A 26,887-nucleotide genomic window follows, 5' to 3' on the forward strand; every position below is an offset into this window, starting at 1 on the left:
GAACTAATAATTTGAAAGTATAAGAACTGCTCAGTCAAAATGAAACAAAATCATTTGGATTTTTAAAATCAATTCAATATATTTCACTTTATGGTAGTACTTGACATTAGTAGTACTTGATATTCATAAAGCCATATGTATATAAATCAAGAAAGTTATTGATTTTATTGAATTGCAAGAATTAAATAAATTGAGGGCTACGACTAAAAAGATATCTTAATATAACTTTTTCTAGGCCAGCAAGCGATCTATTTTGCCAATCTTGGGAAGCTAGGCGCTTTAACCGAGACCTTTAGTCTGAACTTGCCGAAAGGCTAGCGCGGCACAGCAAATTGTTTCATGTTCATGAACAGCAAACGCTTTTCAGTACGCGTGCATTTGAGGTTAATTCGCATAATTCATTGCAAAGACCCTCGGCGGCAATTATGAGGTTATTCAAGCACACACAGATCGCCGGCTTGTCGTTGTTGGTTTGTCGCGCTCGCCGAGCATTGAGCTTGGCTCATGGGACATGGCCAATGGCCAATGGCGACGACTTGGCCCGGAGGAGCAGCCGGCGGAGTGGGGGACTGGAGGAGTGGGTGTTTGCCCGCCTCGAACGACACTTGCTAATTGTCTCTGACCTTTTTTGGCATTTTTTGTGTTTTTTTTTTCAGTGGCAAGGCACGCCGAGCGCATAAAAAATCGCTGCCAAATCAGCGAAACTAAAAGGAAATACACGTACGCCAAAATTAACAAACTAAAGAAGCCGAAAGAAACTGAAACCAAAAGTTGTACCCTCAATTGGGTTAGCAGACGGCGCTTTCGTTTCCAGCGTTCATTGACATTTTCGCCCCCCTTCGAATACAACTCTTACATACATATTTCAGCATGCAGCCTTTCGAGTGCAGCATGTGAAAAGAAAGTAAAATTTTGGTTCCGCTCCAGTTACGCGCAGGGGCTACTTATGGGCCCCGTGGATCGTGTGGATCTTGTGGATCTTGGGGGCCCTCGCCTTCTCTTGCCTCGCGAAGTTCAAAAGCCCCCAAAGAGTTTCACTTTCGCTGTCGGCCGTTGCGCAGGCGCAGACGCAGCCGCTGACTTATGTTGGGGCATTTATTTTCAGAGTTTCGGAGCCAAGAGAAACTTTTAGGGCTAAGCAGCGCAGGTTATTGACTTCGCCAAGTAGCCTCACGTGAGGCTGCAAATTAAAAATCCAAACATTTATAATTGCTGTTCATTAACCGGCCGAAAAACGGCCTAAAGCACCGAGTCAATTGGAGGCCAACAGAGCGAGCCGAGGATGAGTGCACGACAAAAAAGATTAGCAAAAACTCTTGGGGCAGCTTAAAACTAATTTTTGAGTCAAGAAATGCGTTAACTTATATCTTAGTATCTACAAAGTTAGTATATATTTAGTAGTATCTATTCAGTTAGTATCTTATTATTTTTAAAGTTCGTCAACATAGTTCCAATCAATCTGTAAACCGAGGAAAATGTTCCAAAAGTACAGCTAATTTGAATTAACAACTGTATTAACCTTTCTAAATTTTCAACAAACGAGGGAATTGATTAACTACTGCTACTATCAAATAACAAAATCTCAAAATCTGTGACTAAGTATACCTAATTTTTTGCTGTGCAATAACTGATCGCCCTGAACTTCTGTCATCGATGACTACCCAAATACCTTAAGCCCCCCCTCCCCCCTCGCGACACATTCGAAAAACAAATGTCGCCACAACTAATTCACAAATTGCTTTGCAGTTAACTGAAATAGTTTTCGCCTTGATTTAAGGTTAACAAAGCAAAAATCATTTACAGTTTCGGTCGCGATTTCAGTTGCGTTTTGTACGCTTCGATTTTAACATAAACTGCGACTAAACATGGCAGATTTTATGTGGGAAACCTCCAAAATATTTATGGCCGGCTGGCTCGCAATTTTTTTTTATTTTTTTTTATTTCGCTTTCAATGTTTGCGATATGGAAATGGGGTCAGTTGCAAAAAGTCGCGTGCTCAGTGCGTTTTTCAGGGGCGCTAAAAATGCGCGCGATTTTCAGGGCTGACAAATTTCTCCATCATTTCACTGGCGGTGCTTCGGTTTGCTTGCAAAGTCCGTTGACTTTCGTTTTCATAAGCGAAAGTGTACTCCATTTATTTTAAAGTTGCCTTGTTTTTGTTGCATTTCTTTTGGCCCAAACGGGTTTTGCTCTTTCTGGGTCAGCGAAGAGTCTTTTTTTGTGCGCTCGAGTGGCGTGGAAAGTGTTTTTGTGGGGGAAATGGAAGCGAATGTCAATTATTTGATATTTGGACATTTAAATTATCGCTAGAGGAAAGGGAGTTGGAGTTGAGTGAACTCTGGGCGAGAGAAACTCCGGCTCGAATGCAAAGAAAGTGAATTTCAGTGCTGCGGTCTGCACACAGAAATTGGGTCGTACCAACCTGGTTGCTACCCCTTTTTATTGGTGTAACAAATTGATGGCGCTTAGAGCCGGTTAATGTCGTTTATTTTTGGTCTTTGCTTTTTGTTTTGCAGTGTGTTTGTTGCCGGTTTTTTTGGTTGTGGCACAGCAAAAAGTGAAATTATCTTATTTATGAGCGTTCAATTTGATATTCATGCATTTGCGCTTAAGTTATTGTACGCTTTTTCGTGTATTTATTGGCCTGCCCGCGATAGTTAATAGCCAAATTTGAAGCACCCCCCAACCCCCTGCTAATCATAAAAGTTGGTTGTATGATTTTGGTTTGTTTATGTTCGGCAGGAGATCATTTGATATGTTTTCTCTTTTGAGCTGATAAGGAGCTGATCAGCTCCTAAAAAAGATATATATTTTATTTAAAAAACATCCAATTAAAGATTTGTTTCAACTTTCAGAACTTTACTTTATCTTCCATATATCTTTTACAAGTCAGCTTGAGAGGTATACGACTTTGAAGTTACAACATTATTAGCTTTCCGATTTATGTAGCTTAAGGATTCATTTTCTCACCTCTGTCAAACTTAAGAAGAATTCTTTTATATTTTCTCGAACCTTTTTTTTTATTATTTTATGATGACAAGTACAGGAATATCTCGATGCACTCGTGCTTGATAAATTGTAAGCTTTATGCGATGAGCGATGGCTACCATTTACTGCCAAAATCCGGGTCGGGTTTCGACTCCACCCGCCACAGAAGGCGACCTCAATTCACGCATAAAATCTGCAATCAAATGTAAATAGGAAAAGCTTATAAGCTCGCCGGGCTCCAAAATGGGGATATAAAAACGCCGAGCTTTGCTGAGGACCCCAAAAGAATGTATTTGCGGCAGGCTCACATCATCGGGGGTGGTTTCACTCGGACAAAATGGTGCCAAGGATGGGGAGTGTTGAAGACATTGTCACGTATACGCCGCGTATGCCAGCAATTATGTATGTAAACGAGGGCGTTTTGGCTGATGCGAGGTGGGTGTATTCGAGTTAAACAAAATAAACCGAAGGTTACAGGGCCTAATAACATAAAGAGCGCTTTGTGGAAGGAGCCGGAGGGACACTGGAGTTGCCCGATGCGCAATTTCATCAGTTGATGGGACTGAGGCCTTCTTATGTTGGGTGGTTTGGGCGTTGCCCTTCAAAGAACCCCGCCCATTGCTTATGTTCGCGTGGGCTAAAATATGCAGCCTAATATCAGGTAAAGAAAGGTTAATATTTTGGTGCGGCCAGCCACCCACCCATCAATCAATTTTCTGGCTACCCAGAACTCAACCACCCACATCTATCCATTGTCTGTCTGACTCTTTCTCCCCACTCGTTGGCAGTTCAAGGTCGTCGGTATCCTCATTACCCTGAAAATTAGTTGGGCTGGGCTCATTGCCTTTCCCTAAATGCGTCGTATTCCAGAGTGCTTCAATTTGGCTTGGGTCAATTTTCCACCACCACTCGCTATTTCACATTTGTCCACACACAAAAAAAGGTTGTATTTTGCATAAATGCATATAAATACATTCTACTGGCACATACATATTAATATTCACATTGTAGAGGCCATCTCAAACAATTTATGTACTTGCGAGTCCCTCAAAAACTTATGTTATGATTTGTGCTATAGTAATTTTATTTAAATGGTTTACTATGTGGCTGAATGGCCATTATACATATTTTTATATTTTCTCTCTGTGCACTTTTCGACTAGCTGATAGTCTGTAATTATCTAGCGTAGGCGTTTACAATGTTTACGGCGCCATCATATTGTTGTGGGTGTTTCAGTTTCTGTTCGGTTCTTTTCGGTTTTGGACTGTCATTATGGAGGTCCCATTAAAATTCCTGTACGCCAATTGCCACTTCTGCGTCTGATGCATTTTTAAGGCGAAATGGGCTGGGCTGGCCACGCCCCGTCAAGGGAAGATGCCGGCGACACACTTGAAAATGAGTTTATGATGACAAGCAATGCAATTTTCACTTTCCATGAGACGACGAACAACGTGCTCTCAGTTTGCTTTATTTTCTTTAGTTTATTGCTTGTTTAAATAATAGATCATGATGTGTTTCGGTTTAAATGGCAGCTTAGACCCTGATCTTTATGATCCTTTTTCTCAAACACACTGACAGGAAAAGTCATTTTCTTCACAACAATGGTATTTGTTGACTTCATATCGATTATTAATTGAACCTATTAAATGAACTTTCCTCCCTATAATCAAGGCAAACTCCTTTCATGTTTATTTTGGTTATGTGCAGGTAATAATTTGGGTAAACCAAAGCAGGCAAAGGAAATCTGAAGGATGTCAGAGCCCAGTTAACTCCTCTGACGGGTTATGGCCTTATAAATAAACCCATTGGCAGTCGTCCTTGAGGTTCGAGAGCTTAGGGCGCCGCCCTCTTTTATGGCTGCTCCTACTTCTTTCCCTCCGCTCTTTTTAGAGAGGCATTAGAGAATAGAGGATGGCAACCAACCAACTGTTGCCACCGATAAATGACTGGCGACAGACGACACTAGGGGCTGGTTTTTGATGGTGAGGGGGGCGGGGCAGATAAGGAAGAGGCTTGGGGGTGGGCATACGGATACGGCGCCGCCTGTCTCCGAACTGCTCTACTTGTTAAGGACATCGGAGCAATAAAAAATGCGCATACTATTTGACAGACTGAGGCATCAAATATAAAAATCGAAAGGGAAAAGAGGCTTGAGAGAATGGAAAAAAATAGGGGAGAAATATAGTAAGTAGGTGGGTGTTTGGCCCAACGCTTCTATTAGCAATGCAAAGCTACGGCAAACATTTTCAATGTCATGGGTCTTCCATGTCTTAACCATTCAGGAAGTGCTGTTCAATATGCCAACGTCAGCTTGTACCGCCCCCTCCATCCATAATCCATCGCAGCAACATTGAATAAAATGAATATAGCGATCACTTGATCCCCCAGAAGTGTTTAATGCATTCGAAGATCGAGTGCGACAGGAAACAGTCAATGAAATAAATAAAAAAAAACAGTTACGTATAATAGAGTTTAATTTATACCCCCTGTCAACAGGGCAGTGCGGAATAATGTGGAATTTATTGTACAGCCGAGGACTGATTTGCAATTGATTGAGTGAAGCTGAAAGTAAAATATTCGATTTTATGAAGGACCTGAGGCAATTGTCCTAGGTCCGATGAAAATGTATACAATTAATAAGTTTTCTTCTGACGAAATCTTTACCCAATTCACCACATAGACTTGTTTAGTAATTTTTGCTAGAACAGAAAAGTGATTCAACAGCTTTTTTAATTCCCTAGAATTATAGAAGAGATTTCCCATTAGTTGTTCAGTTGTTGTTAGCTGATCCCATATAATTGTTCTTACGCACAAGGTGGAAGGCAACTTGGCATATAACTCACGTCGTCAGACGATCATAAAGTGTCTTCATTTATCAAGGCAACAAAAGCAAACAAAATCCCCCACCTTCGGAACGAATCAATGATCGCCATCAAAGTATCGGACGTAATAAGAGACTGAGTGTCCGAGCAGTGAATTTAAATATTTATCCCAGCGCACAGTCGGATGAAATGTATCTGATCCCCCACCACTCGGTACTTTGTTCGTTCGCTCATGAACTGAGATTTTATGCGTAATTTGATTTATTTTACATAGCCGGAATATAGAACTATAATTTCGCATTTTGCCATGTGCCAGTTCAAAACCGAGACATAAGTGGCCTTCACGTTGCATAAGTTGCATCGAAGGTCTCGCACTGGAAGTTACAAAAATACATTTTAAAACACATTTTGCATGGGAAAGGCCTGATCTGATTTCTGCCTCCAATGCCATATTACATGCAGATGATGTAGTGAGTTCTTAAAATTTTACAAATAAACTCTCTCATACCTTCTGGCAATGTCACTTTATCCTCGTTTAACCCTTATCACTAAATGTGTCCCTTTTTATAATATGCATCTGTTGTTGACTTTCTATTGTTTTTTAATTTTCAAAGAGCCCATTTTCAAATTGTGTTGAGTGCCTTTGTAAGTGCCAGAAATACCCATTTGCTGAAAGTGGTACAGCTTTTATGGTCTTTTCATTTTTTGAATAGCCCTGATATCCTAATTTTATTTCCTAATAAGTACTATGAAGTAAAACGTCAGCAGATTTACTCAGTTGTTTCGTTATTTTGACTCATGTGATACAATACTCTAGGATGTAAAGAGATTCCACAAGTCCAGGCTATAAATCTTTCAAGTTTCTTAAATTAAAAAAAAAGTGACAAAAATATTGGTAAATTTTTATATTGCTTAGTATGATTTAAAAGATCTTAGGTAGCTAGTAGTTACTTCGCTGCTCTTTGGTTAAGGACATCGTAGTTTCATCAGCCGCCTTTGTTTTTATGGCCAGCTCTCAACTTTGACCTTGAGTCCTCGAATAAAAACGGAGCTTAGAGGCGATGGATTCGCTCCGACCGGGATTCCTCGTAGAAATGCGACTCTCGTAAAATTTCCTCCACAGAATTCCCGACGCAATTTTATATCTGTGGTGGAGGAGAGGCCAAGCGGCGGAACACTTCGTTGCTGTAATTGTGTAAATAGCAAAACGCTCTGGGTTATTGGCTTGTGTGGGTTTCCGTGGGGCTGGAGCGCGTGTGTTTTGTTGCTTTTCCATGCGGTTATTTGCCTTGGCAGCCGACCCCACAACAAACCGAAAGGCAGGCGGAGCGTGGCCTCAAAGGGGGCGGAGCTGGGTGTTTGGATGTTTGCGCGCGGCGCCCATGTTTGCTTAATATTTGTAAAATTAACTGGAACCGCCGCAAGGGGCCTCCGACAGGACTGGCCACTTGGTGTGGAATTCTTATTAACTGGACTCCTCCGGCAGGCAGCTGGGATGAAGGAACCTTCATGTGGGTCTTGGCCAATAATCGCTCGTCAATTTGAGTCGGATCTATGCAGTATTTCTAGCACTGATGCATAATACTCGATTCAAGAAACATTTAATAATTAGAATAATTGTTGTCATTCGAACAGGTACTTCAATACAATTAGTTGCGTGGCTTGAATATTTAAATTTAAAATCCTCTTGTTTTTTTTATAATACAATTACATATTTATTTATTCACCATTATGAACCGATTGCAGTTTTAGCAGTTGATATATATTCAAGCAGTTGAATATATACTATCTTATTGAGCTAAGCCCAATCACATAACTACTTGCTTTTCTTCTAGACAGGACCAATGTACAATGTACAATGTACTACGCCATTGTCCACGCTTTGGAACTCCAGAACGGGTATTGTTGAATGAGCGTAGGAGTCGCACCCACCGAAAACCCAAGAACCCAGAAAGCGGAAGGGGCCGAGTTGGTGTCTCGAATTCCCGAATGAGCGCCACGTGTAAATAAGCAATCAAGCAAGTCGAGCACCACCGCCCACCTATCCTGCGCCCACGTGCCACGTGGCAGATAACGGGACAGGAACGGAAATGGGGATGGGCAGGAGAGGGGTGTGAATGGGTCCGGGCTCGAATCCCGGTCTGGGGACTGCCAGAGGGTCCCAGCTGAAACCACCAGGCATGCAATGTTATTGCCAAGGACATTTCAATACAAACCACGCGTCGTATCTCGTCGTCGCTGTCGTCGAACCCCGAAAGTCCTCCACTCAATTTGTTTGCTAAGCTTTGGGCGTCCTTTGCTCCTCGCTTCTGCTCTCCCAGGATGCTGCGGCATTGCCTTTGACCTTTCTGAAGGAGATTTCCAGAGCACTCGATGTGGCTGCTCTGCTGATTGCACAAGGATGAATGGAATATCCACATGGGATAAATTGGGCTAATCTCTGGAAATAGAAACTTAACATCTAGAACTGTAAAAACTTTTGGACGAATTCAGTTAGTTATTTAGCAAAGCAAAAGTTTTAAATTGTTTCTATTTCATTTATAAATCGTAAAACTAAAGCTCCAATATATGACTTGATTGGAATGAAAATAAAATAAAATAAATAGCAAAAATTAAATAAAAGAAATTCTATTTTGCTGGTTTCAATTTTATCAGCGATGCTTACTAATATATATTGCATTCTTTTGTGGGAATTTAGCTGTAAATAAGGAAACTCTGGTCCACAACACGTTTCGATTCAGTGGATATTGCCATTCGGTTGACACAGAGGCGCAAACATTTTTAAAAAGCCAAGGAACATCGGGAGGATTCCTAATTCTGTTTACACTACTCAGCAAGCAAACCAAACAAATCGAGGGAAGTGTCTCAAAATAAATTTGCTTAGAATCAGAAATCACTTAGCCACCACACACGCCACCCAACGGATAAATGGGGGGCATATAAAAAGGAGCGCGTGTCGGTAATCAAGTGCGAAGCAGAATAAGATGAAAAACCGGGGATGGAAATGAGGGACCGGCGCATGAAAAGTAAATGGAAAACTCGGCCCAGGGAGGGAGGACCTTTGACCCCGTGGGCAGGCGCGTGCAACACTTGTCAGCGTGACCTTGGCAGCTGTCAATGCCATTCGGGCTCCACTCGTGCTCCAACCACCGTGATCCTGATGTGTGTAATTTGCGCGCTTAGCATATTTTATGGCACTCCAAAGTTTTTGGCACATTTATTGTGTTTGCAGTGCCTCCACCCCTTCAACCCCTTGATTTTACAACCATCCCCAACGGAGCCCATCAAATGCTTATGCGGGCAACAAAGGGTTAACATGGCCTGCTGTCGATGGCAGGCAGCATTTGGGATCAAGTGGTTGTGATGGTCGAGCAGTTTTTCCAGAGGTTTTTCAAGGCAACCTGTAACGTTATTTTGAAATACAGCAGTGGTACTCAAGGTGAATAAAACCCCGTATGGTTTTCTCCATTATACATATTGCCTACTTTTGTGTTATCACATGTCTTTAAATTAAATAAAGTTCAAAAGAATCGGGGTTTTAGTAAAATATTAAACAAATTTAAACAAATTAAGGTAAAATTGCATGTTTGTCAAGATGTTCTTTTAGGCGTGCCATAAGTGCAATGGTATAATTTTAAAATAAACACAATTTCCCATAAACTAACACGCTCGTCTATCTCTTCCTGCCATATATTAGTTCGCTTTAAAAAATCACATCACATCTAAGGTCAACTGAATATATTTCATACTTTTAATTCAGTCCCTGTGAATCAGTTTATAAAGAAAGCAAATTACTCATACGCCACCGATATCGCTGCTTTATCGCTGCGCTCCTCACTCTCTCTGCCTCTCGCTCTGTTCGGCCATCCTCTGTCCCGCTTTCCTGGTAATTTGTATTTGTAATTTCCATTATGGTTTACACGGGTGGCATTGTTGTTGCGGCCGTCGGTGACGCTGTTCTCCAACCCTCCTCATCTCATAATATTAAGTATACGCCCGGGTTCGTTCGCCAGCTGCATTTGGCATTGGCGCCCGTTCCGCCCCTCTCACGCCGTCTGTCTCCCTCCCACCCACTGGTAGCCGACTGCTATCAGCTCGGCCGACTGCGACGTCGACTGCAGGCGTCGACTGCAGTTCAAGTTCAATGTCAAGCGCATTTCGCGTTGTGTTTATATTTGCCTTCGTATTTCCATCCGTGTTGTTGTACTCGCTCTATAAACGTATATTTTTGTTTATTTTTTCCTCTATATTTTACTATTGTTGGTAGCTTACTAGATTTAGTTTATTGTAAATTTAGTTAGTTACTGCTAACAGTAGAATTATTGGCCACAACAAATATTATTGCAATATTGAATAGAAATGTTTTGGTTAGATACTAGTTTTAAAGGTTGGTTTATCTAGATCCAATCTGTATTACTGTTTGTTCGATGTAGAGTTATAAACTATTAGGGTGTGAAGATCAAGTAGATACTATGATATGGACATGCAACGGACTGTAAAAAGTGAATGAACTCTGGAACATAAACTGCTAATAGCATTAGTTGTGGAGATGCCTGCCTACGGAACTATTGAATTACCCCACTTCCCGGATCGATTCCACGCACCGTAATCTATGGAACCTTTCGCAGCGTAAAAAAAGTACTGTCGCCAGGCTGGGGAATACATAAATCGCCATATTTACGGACCCAGAACCCAGTAGAATCGGTCACGAGCAGAAAGCCCCTGGCAAGTTCACAGGCTGGCCCCTCAAGGACAACTCGCGCATAATTCCAAATAAAATGTATAACCATTAGGGCGATCTGTGGTGGGGTGGTGTAGGGGGGTAGGGGGTAGGGGGAGCGGTTGGTGCTGAGCACGCGGCACATAAATGAAATTTATTATATGCTGCGCAAAAATGTTCTATACATTTGCCATCGAAATTTCGCTGCCTTCTATTCACGACTCTTGTTGTTTTTGCTATTTGCTATTTAGTCTATTTATTTGGTGCGAGTGTGTCGCCGTCTCTGTCTCACGCACGCTGCTCCCAAATGCCCCCACGGGAATATATCAGCAAAGGCTTAGCACCAAAAAAAAAAAATAGGCGAAAATCCAATAAGAGTGCGTAGACTAAGATTTACCGACTGAAACCTATAATACCCTGTATGCTTACTTAATACTTTACATTTTTGATGGTCAATGAACAAAGTACCATCTCTACATTTTTCACTACACCTTTACTTATTTATTTTCAAAATTTTTTCAGGAAATGTTATACTTGAAACAGTAAGTATAAAATAAAAATACCTTACCGGAAAAAAAATGTTTAAAGAAAGCTCTTTATTTAATGCAATCCAAAATGAAATGAATGTTTAATTCCAGTGTGTTCAAAATTTTTAAAAAACCGTCCTAACTGAAATCGAATATGTTTAAAAGAAACTTATTTTTTAGTTATTTAATTAAAAAAATATAATAATCGAACAGTTAGAGATCGATTAAAAATGTATTTGTAATTCATTAAGATTGTCTATACCCGAAAAGATAGAATACTTGGGAAAAATGCCTAAAACCAAAGGCCTATGCTGACGACAATGGTTATATGGAGTGCTATAGGGAGTGAGACAGAGAGAGTGTGTGAGAGAGAGGTGCGGGTGGTGTGAGCGAGAGGGGCCAGCAATCACATGCGTACGCACGCGTGCAGTTCGTTGGGGAGGGGGGTGCGTGTGGGAGCAGCAAGAGGGGGCGGAAACGCGTTGCGTGAGTTTTTTATTTCAGCGCGTGCTCTCATCAAGCGGTGCCCCCCTCCGCCGCCCCCTGCAAAGCCGTCATCCCCTTGCCCATTCAATCATCTGCTAGAACTTTGCTAATTTCGTCTAATCAGCTAACCTTGAATATTTGTTTTATTCCCCCCGTCGATCCCTCGGGTGTATTTATTCTCGTTTTATTCTTTTATTTTTTTGCTCTTTCTGCTTTGCCTTTGTTGGAATTTGCTCTCTGGCGCTGCTTCTTCTACGCGCGAGTTGTTATGGCCGCTGTTGTTTGTGCCTTAATTTATTTGAGGCTTGTTTTATTTCAAGGTGAAATATGCGCAAATAAAAATTGCCGAACAATATATCGAAAGAAAATGGCCAAAAATATCAGGCAAAAGGTGGATGGATCTTATTGAACTGCAACGAACACAATACACCCTATAACTTTCGTATGAATACGTACCCTTACGGAATTTTAAGCATGTAGCACTAATTTAAATTTTACTTAATTTAGCTAAAATATTTTTTATGTATGTATAATAATTACTTAAATAATTAGTTTTAGTTCATTAAATATATGGATATACTTTACAAGATTCTTATTTTGTATGCCTGGCGGTGCCTAATTAACTTTTGCACACAAATCTGCAAAAGAGAGTATCAACGAGCTAATTTTTAGATCAGAGAAGAAGAGGAGGATCTATTGATTGACCCTCTGGTGTCACACACACCCCCAGAAACCTCCCTTCCGCTTTTAACCTCCCGAAATGCAGTGCATTGCAGTGTTTCCTGCTTGTCACTTGTCGTCTGTCACTCGTTACTCATACGCCACCGGACCCACACTAAGTAAATTTGTTGTGCTCTTTCAGTTTCTTGTTCTTCTTCTTTTCTGAATCCAATTCCGCCCGCTGCCTCCCCCTTCCCTGTCTCCTCTCGGTTGGCTTTGACATTGACTTTGAAGATAACGAACCGTGTGCCTGTGTGTGTGTGCACAAGTGGCTCTCTCTCACACGCTTAAAATTAGACTACACTCATACTTTTTAGTTGCTCTTATCGGCGTTTTGGGGTGGTGGGCGGTGGGGGGCGAGTGGGTTTGGGTGTCTGCCTATCGCTGGCATCGACCACTGTTATCTACACGCGGCACTCACGCTGCCCAGACGCCTTAACCAACTAGAACCCCACCCTGCCAACCCCTTTGGCTACAACAAAGCTGATTTGATTATTTCGGCAAATTCATTTCGCGACTCTTATCGCCAAGGTCACGGGCAAAATTCCAAAACACGCCAACAAAAGCCTAGGACAGACAGCCGCGACATTGAAAATAATCGCTATTCTCGGCAACCGCAAAAAACGTGCCTGTGTGCGGGATAAGCTATTGGCGCCTACGGATATAGTAATGAACGATCGCCTGAAGGGGAGGGCACGAAGCGATGAGTGTTTCCAAGGGTTATTAAGAATGGCTGACATTGTACTTAGCCCTAGGTGATAGCATTAAACAGCACCACAAGTTGCGTTTATTCTTCATTTTTCAAAATAAATGACATTTAAAGGATCAAAGGTATTTATTTCCAACTTACGCTTCTGAAAAGCATTACCAAAATCAAATAACAACACAAACGATTTGTTTTTCATAATTTTTGTTGATATATTTTAAATACTTATTTTCAATATTTTATTCACATATTCCATTCTGGGGGGTTTTCATTGTGTTTCCATTTAAAACAAACTGTAATATTATGTTATTTCACAAATACAAATTTTCTGTTAAATTTTATTTTTATGGAGATTCAATCAATTTTCGGAACATTTCCTTTTCCTCCCGTCTCATTCTTCACATATTTTTTTTTCGATTTTTGCCAAATTCTCATGTTTAAAAACTCTTTTTTGCCGCAATTTGATTTGTGACTGTCCTTGAAAATATATTCATGTGTATATATATATTAATAGATATTATTCATACGGTATTTCATATGCCTCAGCTGGAGTTGCCTCAAAGTTGCATTATTCCTTTCAATGTTTTAGTTTCTATTACTTTACTTTAAACTCTTACGGCTGTTTACGGATACGTTTTACATATACTTTACGTTACGTTACGCTTAATTGTCGCAATTTCATTGTTTCAGTTGTCGCTGCCGTCGTTCGGTTGGATTTCCTATCAGAATCCATCACCATTATCATCATCTTGACCACCATAAACACCCATCTGCATCATCGCCCAATGCTGAGATAGTTTTTACATAAAATATTCACTTTTAGTTACACAATTACAATTTTCTGCTGTCGTCTTTCTGGCTAAAAGTTACGGACAATGTTACATACACCTACATACATACACTCAGACACCAAAATCGTTTCATCTACGTACATATGCTGGCGTGTATATATAGAGTCAATTATTGAAGTGTGATATCTTTGTTAATTTCGTGGTTTTGGTGGAACCATCGCTTCGTTACGCTGCATAAATTTTAAAAGAATATAATATTTCTTGTAGATTTCCCCTTCTCTTTGCATTTTTTTGCCACCGCTGACGATTTTTGTTTTTACACATTTTCCTTGTGGCTCATTTATACACATAAAATTGTTGTTTATTTAATTATGATATAAATACTTTCGATATAATTTAGTAAATATTTTTACAGCACGATAGTCAAAACGAAAATGAAATCAAGTGAAACCCAAAATCTTACCATTCCAAAGCAAAGTAACGTAAAACTGAACATTTTAAGAAAAAGTGTTCAACTGAAAAGGAAATAGAAATGAAAAAACTTAAGAAGCTTTCTTTTGAAATTTTTAAACAAATTTTTTATTGATTTGACAATACAAATTTCTGCGCCAGTGTAATTTTTTGCTTGTTTTTTGTTTTTTTTTTAATGGTTTTTGCATCTTTGTTTTTTGTTGGTTTGTCTAAGCATAAAAATCGTAATTAATTAATCATAATAATTAATAATCATAATAGTACAGCATAATTAAAATGTAATTAATATAATAGTTTTGTTGCTACCGCAAGTTTTCTCTTTTGTTTTTCTGTAATATAAATGTATACTTTACTTTTAAATAATATATCATAATTTTTGTTTGTTGTTTTTTTTTTTTGTATTTTTCGCTTGGTTTTCTAAGATGCCAATCAAACATTGAATCTTTTAAGCATAGGTTTCTTCATTAATAATTATGTGTATTTATATGTACTTTAAATATGTTTTTGTGTTTAATTTAACATTTAACTATGTACACAACAGATATATTTAACGTTGGGTTTCTCTTCTTCATCGTCGTTTTACTGCTTGCTGCTAAAACTTTAAGCATTTTGTTTGATTTTCAATTACTTCGTGTATATTTTAATCGTATTTTTGTGGTAGTTTTAAAATTAGAAAACAATATTTATTCCACTTGATTCTTTAGCATAGAGAAGAGCTTTGTGCCAAAGGAGAAATCAGGAATACGGGTAGCTAGATGGTCAGATAGAAAGATCGATAGAAGGGTGGAAAACTATAACAAATTCATAAAATTAGTTAAATTCATAAAAAATGAATCGTTATCAACTTAATCGTAGTTAAAATTTGTTGCAAACTGCACTTCAATTCTGCTTGGAGATCGCACAATAAAAAATTTCACACACATTGTTTTGTTTTTAGGTATTTAAAAATTTAATAATAATAATTTGCAGTTTTTTCAAAAAACATCCAAAAAAGCAAAGTAGTTTTGCTCCAACTACAACTAAAGCGCTAAACATAGTTACCAATAAACGTAATTAATATGTACAACAAGAGCTTAAAACTTATAAAACAATCAGGGGTCGAAAGACGGGTTGGTCTGAGAGGGGGGGAGGGGGGCGTTTTAGGTAGCAGCTGAAGAAAAGTTAATGCGAAATCAGAGCGCTGCCTTGGGTTTGTTGGTTTCTTGCTACGTTAAAGTTTAACTGCTAAAATATATTTATATTTTTTCTGTTTTTCTTTTTCTTTTGTAATACCATTCAAGCTTGGGTTTTTTGTTGTTTGTTTGTTTGTTTTTTAAATTAATAACTTGTAGTTGTTTTGTTTGTTGTTGCTTTAAATATTAGTTTTAAATTGCATGCATGTTGGTTTTGCTTTCAAACTTTGTACACGGCTCAATTAAAAGGTAAAATAATTTAATTCAACTCCTGCCGATCCAAGTGATCCTGCTTCCTGCTTCGCTGAACTGCCACTCCCAGTCTCTGTCTCTCCAACTTCTCCGCGTAAAACCACCTACCTCCTCCCGCTCTTACGCCTCCAGCATTACCTTGTGCACGGCGGCGCTCAGGCCCGGATTGGGGGAGCCCACACTCGCCGGCGGACTGCTGCTGGGCGCCGGACTCGCCGCCGCCGACGGAGGACCGCCATTGGAGGCTGTCACTGTGACGTCGGCGGACAACGTGGGATACCGTTGAACGGCATTGGCGGCGGCCACCAGAGCGTGCAGCTTGCTGGGCGGCGGAGTGGGCGATTTCTTGGACAAATTGAGCGGCTGCGCCGAGTCAGCAATGTCCACCTGCAGTTCCAGCAGGGGCGTGGCGCTGTTCGATCCCGAACTGGAGCTCGCCGGTGCACTGGTGCCGTTGCTGGTGGAGTGCGGCGACTGGAAATACTGGCAGCTGCTGGCCGAGCTGGAGCTGCAGTTGGAGGATGTGGAGGAGGAGGACGAACTGGAGCTGGAGCTAGAGCTCGAACTGGAGCTGGAACCGTTGCTGTGCGGCGACACGGACTGCTGGCGCTGCTGGCAGGTGGTGGTGATCACCGAGCTGCTGCCCCAACGCTGCTGATTCTGCGACGCCGACGGCGGCGGTGTGGAGCTGCTGCTGGGACTGCGGTTGCCCACGCCGTTGGTGGTGCTGCTGGCTGCTGTGCTGTTCTCGCGCTTCAAGTAGTTTTGGATAATATCGCTGCGCTTCATCTGCTCGGGCGTCATGCGCGGCTCGGCCATGAGAGACTTGGCCAGCACCGAGTGCGAGCTGGCCATCGAGGCCTTGGGGCTGCTGCGGGTCAGGTGCATGTGCAGCTGGCTCTGGGCGAGATTACCTGCGGCGGCGCTGGCCGCCGATGGCGGGGGCGTGGCCACACTGTTCGGGACTGGGCTCTGCCGCGGACTGCCGGCACTCAGGCTGTTCGAGCCGGAAGTGGAACTGCTGGCATCCGCCTCGGCGGTCTCGAACTCGCGATGCCGCAGGGCCCGGAATTTCTTGTGCGGCTTGTAGGCCTCGTCCATCAGCGAGTTGGTGTCGTACAGAGGGGGAGCCTGCAGGACGCGCTTCAGCACGGGCATGTCCTCCACAATCTGTCGCTTCAGATGGCTGCTGGTGGAGGGCTGGGGCGAGCGAACTGGTGACACGGCCACCACACTCAGCTGCGGATGCTGCACCACCTGGTTGTGATTGGCAGCGGCATCGCTGCAGTCCAGCGCATCATCCACACTGGAACGCGGACTGGAGCACGAGGAACTGCCCCCCGAACTCACCGCCTTGCACTCGTTCTTCTCGTTGCCCGACTCGATGCCCGAATCCGTGGGCGAATCTAGCTTCCTGTAGCGGGCAGCTCCGGCTGTCAAGTGGTGGTGCAGTTGTGGGTGCTGCTGCTGTTGCTGGCACATCGCGTGTCCCCCATTCAAGTTGCGGGAATGCGCATTATTGAGTATTCCTGCAAGAAAGAAAAATAATTTCAAATTATGAGGGGAATAATAAGAGTGTATGTTTTCAATTAAATACTGAGAAATCGTATCTCTACTACCGATTGCAAAACTTTTCAATTATGACGTGCTTAAAATACTATAACTATATTCCAATAAAAGATTACTCACCGATCTGCTGCTGCTGTTGTTGCTGCTGCTGGTGTCGCACAATCGGCGTGATTGTCAGCCCGTTCTGGGTGAGATGTGCATGCGAGCCAACGATGTCCATCTCAGCTGCTCCGGAATCGCCGCTGGAGCCGGAATTGGCCCGGTTGCGCAGGGGACATCCTCCGGAGAGGGTGGCCGCCAGCAGAGGAGCCGAGCTGGCCAGAGCCGAGGGCTGTTGCTGCGGCGGCGAGGGCAGGGACACGCCCTGTGGCTGCGAACTGCTCGGACTGCCGTAGTCCAGGTCGGCGGACTCACTGCTCGATACCGAGCCCAGCGGACTCTTGGCCGCCTCCACGTCCATGGCATCCGCCCAGCTGCCCGAAGGCGACTTGTTTTGCTGGCCATCGCTGTTGTTGCCGTCCTCCATGGACCACATCTGCTGGCGCAGCAGCTCCTTGTGCTCGGTACGGAAAACGACCAGTTTCTCGGTGTGCAGGGTGCTCAGGGTGCGCAGATCGGGCATCGTCTCCAGCAACTTGGCCAGGAACTCGGGCTGATCGGGCCTATTCTGGGCCACAATGTACTGCAGGCAGCCCTTGAGCCGCGAGTACATCTTCTCGATCAGCTCCAGGTTGCGCAGTCCAGGGCGATCCGGCGTGATCAGAACGATGGCGCAGAACAGGCCTATCTCGGCATCTGTCAGGTTCATCGAGTTCATGCGCTCCGCAAAATTGAAGGTGGAGTCCACCAGGAAGCGGGCATTGGCTCCGTTCTGGATCGCATCCCGTCGCATCACCTGGCCATTCAGACAGATGATTGAGTTTATCGACGAGTCAAACATGCAGATCAGGCGCACAAACAGGGCGTCGAAGAGTCCCGCCTTCAGGAGCGTGAACTTGTCGTCCTGGGTGAGCAGCTGGAAACCGGGAATCATGCCGGCAAAGTCGATCACGCCGCGAATTACGTGTGCGAAACGCTGCGAGAACTCCTGCTCCGATTGCAGTTCAGGGGCGGGGTTCAGCGGACAGGCCTAAAAAAATAGGAAAAAAAGAGGGTAATGTGTTAAAGAGATGTGCCAAGATAGTAGAGTGCTTAAAACTAATACCTGACTGGTGATAAATTGATTTAAAGTATCAAAAACAACTGCAGTAACTGTCGTATAAGTTGTTTATAGTTCGAACTGACTGTTCAACTTTTCCTATAACTGTTGCTTGGCCGTGTACTTTTCCCCGCACCCATCACGTCATCGCTTATTTCACACGCGAAGGTCAGCGAACCTCCCCTCCCGCCCACTCATTTAAATCAATAATAATAACTATTTGTACTTCCGCACGCCCACCACGCCAGCTATCTGCCGTCTCTCTCTCTCTCTCTCTGCGAATGTCGCATTTCCTTAAACGCCGCTGGAAGCTTTCGACACAATGTGCGCAAAAAGAAAATAGAAAATAGAGGGAAAGCTTCGCCTACGTCAGCTGGCCGGGTTAGTTTTTGTGGTTTTAGTTTCTAGGGGCTGCTCTCTCGCTTTTCCCACCCCACCCTAACCGTAGGCTACATCCCCCTCATAGTCGAGAGCTTTTGCCGCTGACATTAGCAGCCAAGGTCGACGAACTAGAGTTCAAGGTTCCGTATTGTGTGCTGTTACTCTATGGTTGTTTTTCTTTTTCCTGCTTTCGGCGCGTGTTTTTGTATTTCGCCAGCAGAGTGAGGAGGGTAAAAAATGGGGAGGGGGGTGGGAATTGCTCAGCGTCTAAGCCGAGCGAATGTTCATGTTATTTCGCCATTTGGCTTTCCGGGTTTTGAGTTACACGAACATGCGCCAAGTGCCCCAGACAGCGAACGTGCCACCCCACGCCCAACCACCCCCCGTGGCAGCCATCATCATCTGCCCACCATTGTTTTCAGCGACTTGGATTTTAATTTACGTTTGATTTCATGTGTGCCTCTCGCCTTTTGCTACGTTCTGTTTCAATAAGCACACGTTGTGCTGTCTGCCGCCGAATCTCTTTTCTGATTCGATTTTCGTTTGATTAACCTTGAAATTGTGTTTTCTTCGCGCAGAAACACACAAAAAAGAATGCCATAGAAACGGGCTCGCACGAAAGAGAGAGGGAAAATAGCAGCCGGCAACCGGCAAGCCGATTTTCGCCACATTTTCTTTTTGCCGGCGCTTTGACGTCGTCGTATCATTTGATTTTCCGCCACGAAAATATTTCTCATCTGCGCAAAAGCGGAAATAGTTTGCGAAAAATACTAATGAGTGTGTGTGGGGGGCTATTTATGACTCGACTCCCGCTACCCGAATTTCCTTTCCTGACATATCACAAGATCCCATAACATCCCATCCGATTCGACTCGACCTTCAAATGGCGTTAGTGTGTGGCCTTGAGTTTTTGCCAAAAATAATTCGCAGAACTCTTGTACCGGCTGATATGGACTGCCAGATTGAATAATCTCTAGGGCTAATCGTTTCGCTAGAGGAATTTCTATTTCGGTTCCGAATTCCGAATTTCGCCGAGATCGTAGCGCCTTAGCCTCACCTTGCACCGCCGGCGAATCTTCCGCCTTCCGTCATAAACTGAATTGCTGACATTTTGCATATTACGCTGTCTAATGAACCACCTGACAATTTTACAGATTGCTCTCACTGTATCTGTATCTGTATCTGTGCATGCATACATACATATGTGTATTGCAGTTTTGTGACGCCGTTTGTCTGGCATTCGCTTCCTCATACTCATGACATTTTATGCATATTTTTTGTGCCATTATTGTTTACTCATATATAGTGGAAAATATGAACTGCAAACAGAGAAAGAGAGGGAAGCGGATCCGCTCATTTCGTTCACTCCAAGGTTGAAAAATAACTTGCTCCAAGGTCGCAGTTCTATACTACACACAGTACTTCTTAAACTGCCGATCGCATTTGATTTCTTTCCTTTCTTCCCCAAACACCAAATCAAATTTTAACTTTTTTAGCCTTGCACTTGACTCTGACTTTGTGCCAATGTTTTTCCCATTTTTCGTTGTGCTCGTGTCGCTTTTAAATATTTTAATAATAATTTATTTAAATGGACAACGCATGTGTCTGGCCCGCTCTCGCCGTCTCCCTCTAATCCTGTGCTATCCCTCTCTTTCCCGCCGTGATAGCAGCCCCTGTTTGTGTGTGTGCTTTCATTAATAATGACGCTACGCTTGACCTTGAGCTTTAGAACTTTGTTTTTGTACTTTGTTGTTGCCGAGAGCCGGGACACGTTTTTTTATATATCACTCTTCTTTATCGCTTTTGGTTATGGTATGTGAAATGATTTTTTCGGGCTATTATTTACAGCGCCGAATCTGTACTTCCTCTATTCTCCACCTCGATCTATTTGCCCCCAAAATAAAACCAAGTGACGTCGATTGTAAAATAAACATTCTGTGGAATTTACAAAGTAATCACGCAAATAAACGATAGCTAGCATTCATAGCATTCATCATTCAGCTGTCAGGGGAAACGTCATAAATCTGACATTGACAAGCTTTTCGTCAAGAACTTGACCCCAAACTTGCCACTTCAATGGCCACGTTTGGAGGCCCCGCAAGAATCGCCGAAGAGCGAAGACTCTGAAAAGAGTGGCTCGTAGACGCGTCTACGTGTGGCGCGCGATTTCCTGGTTTAGAATCGTGCAAACAGGTTCACCTTGGCGCATGACTAACGCCGGCAGTAGGCAGTAACCAGTAAGCCAAGTTGCCAGTTGCCAGTTGCCAGTGAGCAAAAGGCAAAAAGCAGTTACTAGCTAGCTAGTTGATATTGTTTTGCTGATCTATGCATGTCAACAGAAGTCGGCGGCCCGGAAATGTGACTTCGCCTACGCCGTAACCTTTGGCGGTCAATTAATAACGTACTGATAGTCTACATAGGGCAGAGCTGCTAGACATTTTCATAATTTTATGGCCAATGGTTATTTATGATTGTCTCTGTAAATGGAGTTGTAAAATCTCCACAATATATGCTTGTTTGTTCTACTTGGCCGGATGGTAATAAATTACAAGAAAACCATAAACCATATTGTAATGATTTGTTTGACTCACGCTGCTCACGCTAAATATCTGGCAATATCCTATTATAGTTTCTATCTTAGGGTGAGACTTACCAGAAGTGTGGGCATGGAGTAGGAGGGGCAATCCCGCGCCCGCTGCCGCATCGCCGAGACCTTCTCCTTGGTGAACTCGCAGGTCTCGAGGTGGGCGCGCAGCACGGCGGCGAGGAGGCGTGGCTGGTCATCCAGCTCGGTGGCGAGGGCTCGCTGCTGGCCGCGATTCTGGGTGCTCTGTTGCATGGCCGCCAGGATACGCGCCTTTTCGCGCTTCGGCACGCGTCCAAAACGCACAGCTGCAATTGGAAAAAGGACACAATCGGTTAGTTTTCGGCCTTGTAAGCGGTGCTTAAACCTAAACGTGAGCATAAAATTATGGGCCCCATCAATTACACACTTCACTGCATTGCGGAGCAGGTGCAACGGACAGCTGTTGTCCTGTTGTCACGCAGGAAGTGCCCCGTCTTCCCCTGCCATTTACAGCCCTTCGAAGTGGGTCAATGCCTCAGCTGCCTCTGCATTTCTGTGCTTATTCAGTCTGTCAGTCTTCGGTGTTCAGTCTTCAGTCTGCTCGCTCGTCAGTCTTCTCTCCCCTGTTACACTTTCTCTTTTTTTAGATTTTTAATTTCTGCCTTTGGCTGCAACCGAAAAATTTGTATGTGGGTGAACTTTCACATTTCACCAACGAGAGGAGAAAAAAAACCAGGCACATTTGCGGTCACGTTTTTCGCACTAGGAATAAATCAAAGGGGAGTGCAGATGACAGGCATCGATAAAGTCGGCCGATCTGTGGGCTGGCTAATTGGGTTTGCAGGCGATCGAGGGAGACTAAGACCTACTCAGCTTATGATGTATTAATTTATAAGCCCATTTAGAGCACTTCTACTACATTAATTTCCTGAAGTGCCACTTTAGCCGCTGGCCATTTTGGAAGCACCAGCACCAAACAAAATCTGACAAATGTTTGGCCAACTTTTCAATGTCAAAAGAAATTTCTACTCGCACAGTTTCACTCCGGCTCGGTCGCAAAAGTGAAACAGCGGCTCTTTAACTGATTTTTCACCGCTTTTTCCAGCAGCCAGCGAGAGAGTGTGACCCACTTGCCGTGCAGCGAAATCCAGGTCAAACGAAATGGAAAATGAAGTCTGCGCAGGCGCAGCGACGAACTGCGCGTAGAAATTAGAGCGACGCGCCGCAACGTCCAACTTTCCCATGCGGAGAGACTGAAAAAGTTGGTCAAACATGCGATATTGTTGCTCCGCTCTTTCGGCTCTTTTGCTTGTTGTTTTTTCCTATTTTTTTTCGTTTAGAAAATAGCAACGCAACGCTGCCTTCGCCGCAGTTTCGATTCAAGTTTAAAGCTCTTCCGCGGCAAAGAAAAAATTATTGTATGTTTTTAAACGAGGTCAACACTTCAATGGCGCTCGCTTTTTGGTTGATGCTATTTGTTTGGAGGCATCGGACAAGAAAAAAAAGGTAAACAAAAAGCGAATCAAAAGTGGAGAATCTCAGAACGCCTGCATTTCTCTGCGAGTTGGTTCGACTTGACTTTTTTGAAAACCGAAAGCTGGGTGTTATTTTAATCTTGTTCAACTCTTTTTCTGGCCAAATCTGTGTCAGTTGGCTTAGGGAAATTGCTGTTTGGCTCTTTCACTTTCTAACTTCGACTTTTGTGCGACTTTCGGATCGGATAACTTACGCGCATTGTGATAGTTGACGTTGCCTTTAAGTATGCCCTTCAATATCGGGAGTTCTTCGCCCATTTTTGTGTTTTCTGTGTTCGATTTGACAAAATATCTTGACTTGGTCACTTTTCCCTTGGGGGGCACATCAACCACTCAGTTGAGCTTGCTCATTAAATATTTTTGGATAATTCCTCTTGGGTTTTTGGCACACACACAGCTTTTTGGTTGGTACTCAGGTACATATGGATGTTAGCTTGAGAAACTTGTTATCTTCTTTGCACTTTATCTCGGTTAAATATTTTAATTAACTGCTGTTTTGTTGTGAGAGGAACTTTGTTTGCTTGCTTTTCACATTGATTGAATTTTTGGAATATTTAGCAAATAAATTAGTTGTTGGTTTGGTTAAATTTTTAATTTTTGTTTTGGGCGCGTAATCCAGAAAGACGAGTGTGTAGTGGATGTTGAATAAGTGTTGTTTTTTGGGGAGACTTGGTCGACTTTTCTTCACATTAACAATTGCATTTAACATTCATTGGCATTAATCAGCATGTTGTTTCATTTAATTAATTTTAATTAATATAAATATTTGTGTAGTTACTGCTGGCAACTGCCGCACTCGCGTTGTGATTCTTGGCTTATTTCGGATCCCGCGGATCGCTGGCTAACATGACAAAACTCGACAAGGTCTCGAACGCGACTAACTGTAAAAGCCAAAGCGCGTTACGAATATACCCAGAGTGCGGTACGCTATGCTATATGGTATCGGATTTGCCCGAAATCGAGGAGAGCGAACCTCAACTGCGGCGACTGCGACGGCGACTGAGCTTCGGTCTCAAAACAGAAACGGAAAACTGAAAACGCCGCACAAAACACAAAAGCCGCAGAGGCAACGACCAACGGAGCAGTCGAAAGAGAGCCGAAGAGAGGACTTAAGAGTGGAAAAAGCTCTTTGTCAGTCTTTGTGTTTTTTGCTGTTGATAAGATGTGGAGTTCTTTAAATATCTAAGGTTAATTTTAAAGTTATAGCAATAAATTCTTTAAAATAACGTACTCTGCTTTAATATTTATTTTTACTTTTTTATGTCACATCTTTCTTACGCAACGTTTGTATTAAAAACAATTGTTGTAATATAATTTGACTTTCTCAATTCTTATTATTTTATATGCACATTTCCTAATTGCTCTTTAATATATAGAAACAATGACCCACCCCACACACAAAGCAAGTTCAAGCGCTGATAAGCTTTATGTGATAAGCTTGCCCCAACAGCTCTTCTTCATGTTTTTTATCGGCGCATATATCTCTTTTGCTGCGGCAGGAAAGTTCAACAAACTCGGAGAGAAAATTTAAGAGCAACACTGACTCTCTTTACAGCTCTTAAGCTTTGCAAAGCTTTTCACCACGAGGGAGCATATGCAAGCTTTCGGCAAGCTTTTTTCGCACTTGTAATTTGAATATTTTGCACACTGTCATCATACACACTGCGTATGAGTGATGTGAGTGGAACATTGCGCATACGTCTCGTTGGCAGGTGGAAAATCGAGGATGGAGGCTGAGGCCAGTAATGAGATTGTTAAATCAAGCTTGATGACTTAGCGCCTGAGTGGATAATTTACGACGCCACTGGCCCCGTCTGCCAGCTGAGGGTTAAGCATTGAGTTTGCATTTAAATGCAGATATTTTGTCTGCTTTCATAGCTGACTCATTGGGGCGATCATCGCCAACTGACGTGAGTGTTCCAGATTGTTTGTGTATTCAAACTCTGGCTTTGTCATCGAGTCGGTTCGGTTTACCCCAGCACACTGGTCAATGAACTTAGCGGCCCGAATGAGGCCACAAAAACGTAACGAACAACTAGCAACATTTAATAATCATTCCGGCGATGCGACGAAAGTAAAAGTGAAAGTTGTTTGGCTCTTTTTCGGGTAGAAATTTTCGTGCGTGCCGTGGAAATGCAAGCAACTGGATTGGTCAACACTTTTAGGTAGGCCTATAATGGTTGCATAACGCCCCGAAGATTGGGGCTAAGCACCGAATACACCAGAAGGCGGAAGGGCGGAGAGACAACTGGATTCCACTGGGGCGAAGGTGGCCCAAAAAACGAAACGATTGCGATGTGATAACAGGCTGGTAATTTAATGGGCTTATTTATAATTACATCTAATGTTTCGCAATGCTCAAACTGGGACTTTGTTGTTTGAAACATAATTTGCTTATCATTTTTAGTTCGTGTAGATAGGAATAGAGTAAGCTCAACGGGCATCTCAATTTCTTAATTTCTCATCTTTCATTTACAATGCAAAACTTATATAAGAGTCTTCGGCGTCTCGAACTGAAACCAGTTCGATAGCGTCGCTGTGCTCATAATTGACATTCACAATAATGTCGGCAATTAAAAGCCAATTAACAAGTTTCACTTTCACAGCGACAAGTCGCGACGTCAGCCCCATTTAGCGCCGTGCCATCCCAAGTGCCTTGTATCAAGTTGCTTTCTAAACTCGAGTTGTTTATGCTTTCTTGTTACTGTTTGGGCATTTGCGCGGCTGACTTCCTGAATTACGGGGAAATAATAAACGAAAGCCGAAAACCAAACTTGTTGTTTACGAGACACTCGAGTTCATTGCACCCACCGAGCGGAGAAAGACGAAAAGAGTGCGGAGGGTTAGGCCTACTTTCGGTTGGGGGCTGTTGGCTGTGTGGGGCCAGGGGAAAGGGGAATGGGAATGGGGAAGAAGGTGATTCACAGACACCTCTGGATGGCTTTACGTAAAGTCACATAAGCGACACAATTGTTGTTGCTTTGGTTTCTTGGCTTTTGGTTTGCTTGCGTAAGTTGTTTACAACGCGATCGAAGCGTGTGGAAAGACCCGCACGGACAAACAAAGGGGGGCACTCACAAAAGAAATGATATGCCAAAGAAAGGGGCCGAAGTGAACCCCAAATAATAAAATTAATAATAATAACGAAGCCATCATGCGTTTGTTTTGAAGTTTCTTGAAATTTCTCAAGACAAAGAAAGCCCCCGCATAAGCAAGCATTTTAGTTTTATTTTCGGTTTGGAGCCTTCGTTGTCGTCGTCGCTTTTTGTGGGTCATGAAAAATGCCTCAATGAAAATCGCCGGGGAGGTCGCCGCCTATAGCGCATAGCATATGGCGCATAGCACTTGACATCGCTCGGATTGCTCAGGGTAGAGTAGACCCTGTGCCATATTATTAATTTTACATGAAAAGGTCGTGCCTGGTTTCATTTCTCATCGATGACGCGCCGCGCGAACAGCAGGCGAAAATCAAACAAAAGGCACACAAAGGCAGGCGCATTTAAATGTTTTTGTTTTTTGCATTATGAGGCTACTTATTCCTTATAAAATATATTAAAAATATATTTAAAAAATATAAAAAAAAGGTCAAAATGATCATAATACTTTCCAATTAAAATACCTTTCCTTTCCATTCCCCTGACCTTTACAATTTCGCCCGAAAAACGCCCAGTAAACACAGCCAACTTGTTTACAAGTTCAGAAATTATACCCCTCCCCCCGCGCGCGTAATTGAAATTGGGTCAAGCTGATCTGCATCTACGCGCATTTCAAGCGAACGGACTTCAAACGCATACGCAAAAATAATTCCATTTCGTGTCTAATCATTTTCGAATAAATGCGCGCCAATGCCGTCGCAGTCGTCGCTGCGGCAGAGGCGAATGACCGTGCCTGACCCAAATAGAAGTCGCTGCACTCGGCGACAAACTGCAAGCCCCCTGCCCGGTGCCCCAAGCAGCGGCAGTTTGAAACATTCGCGTTTCGCT

At 43.0% G+C, this 26,887-nt stretch overlaps 1 protein-coding gene across 4 annotated transcripts in view; it reads right to left on the minus strand.

Annotated features, from left to right (window-relative positions):
• Positions 1–15,679: 15,679 nt before the first annotated feature.
• The window catches only part of LOC117139428 (ecdysone-induced protein 75B, isoforms C/D), a 104,036-nt gene continuing 92,828 nt past the window's right edge, over positions 15,680–26,887 (minus strand). For 3 of the 4 annotated variants that reach the window (XM_033301723.1, XM_033301725.1, XM_033301724.1), the window contains 3 exons: positions 21,457–21,695; positions 17,345–18,353; positions 15,680–17,184 (listed from right to left, as the gene is read on the minus strand). In XM_033301723.1, coding sequence (XP_033157614.1) covers positions 15,776–17,184; positions 17,345–18,353; positions 21,457–21,695 — 2,657 coding nt within the window. In that variant the 3' untranslated portion in view covers positions 15,680–15,775. Of the gene's footprint in view, positions 17,185–17,344; positions 18,354–21,456; positions 21,696–23,098; positions 23,873–26,887 lie in introns of those variants that run through there. The other variant, XM_033301726.1, reaches the window with a different exon arrangement.

The sequence above is a fragment of the Drosophila mauritiana genome, chromosome 3L, assembly GCF_004382145.1.
Source record: "Drosophila mauritiana strain mau12 chromosome 3L, ASM438214v1, whole genome shotgun sequence".
In the NCBI taxonomy this organism is placed as follows: Eukaryota; Metazoa; Arthropoda; class Insecta; order Diptera; family Drosophilidae; genus Drosophila; species Drosophila mauritiana.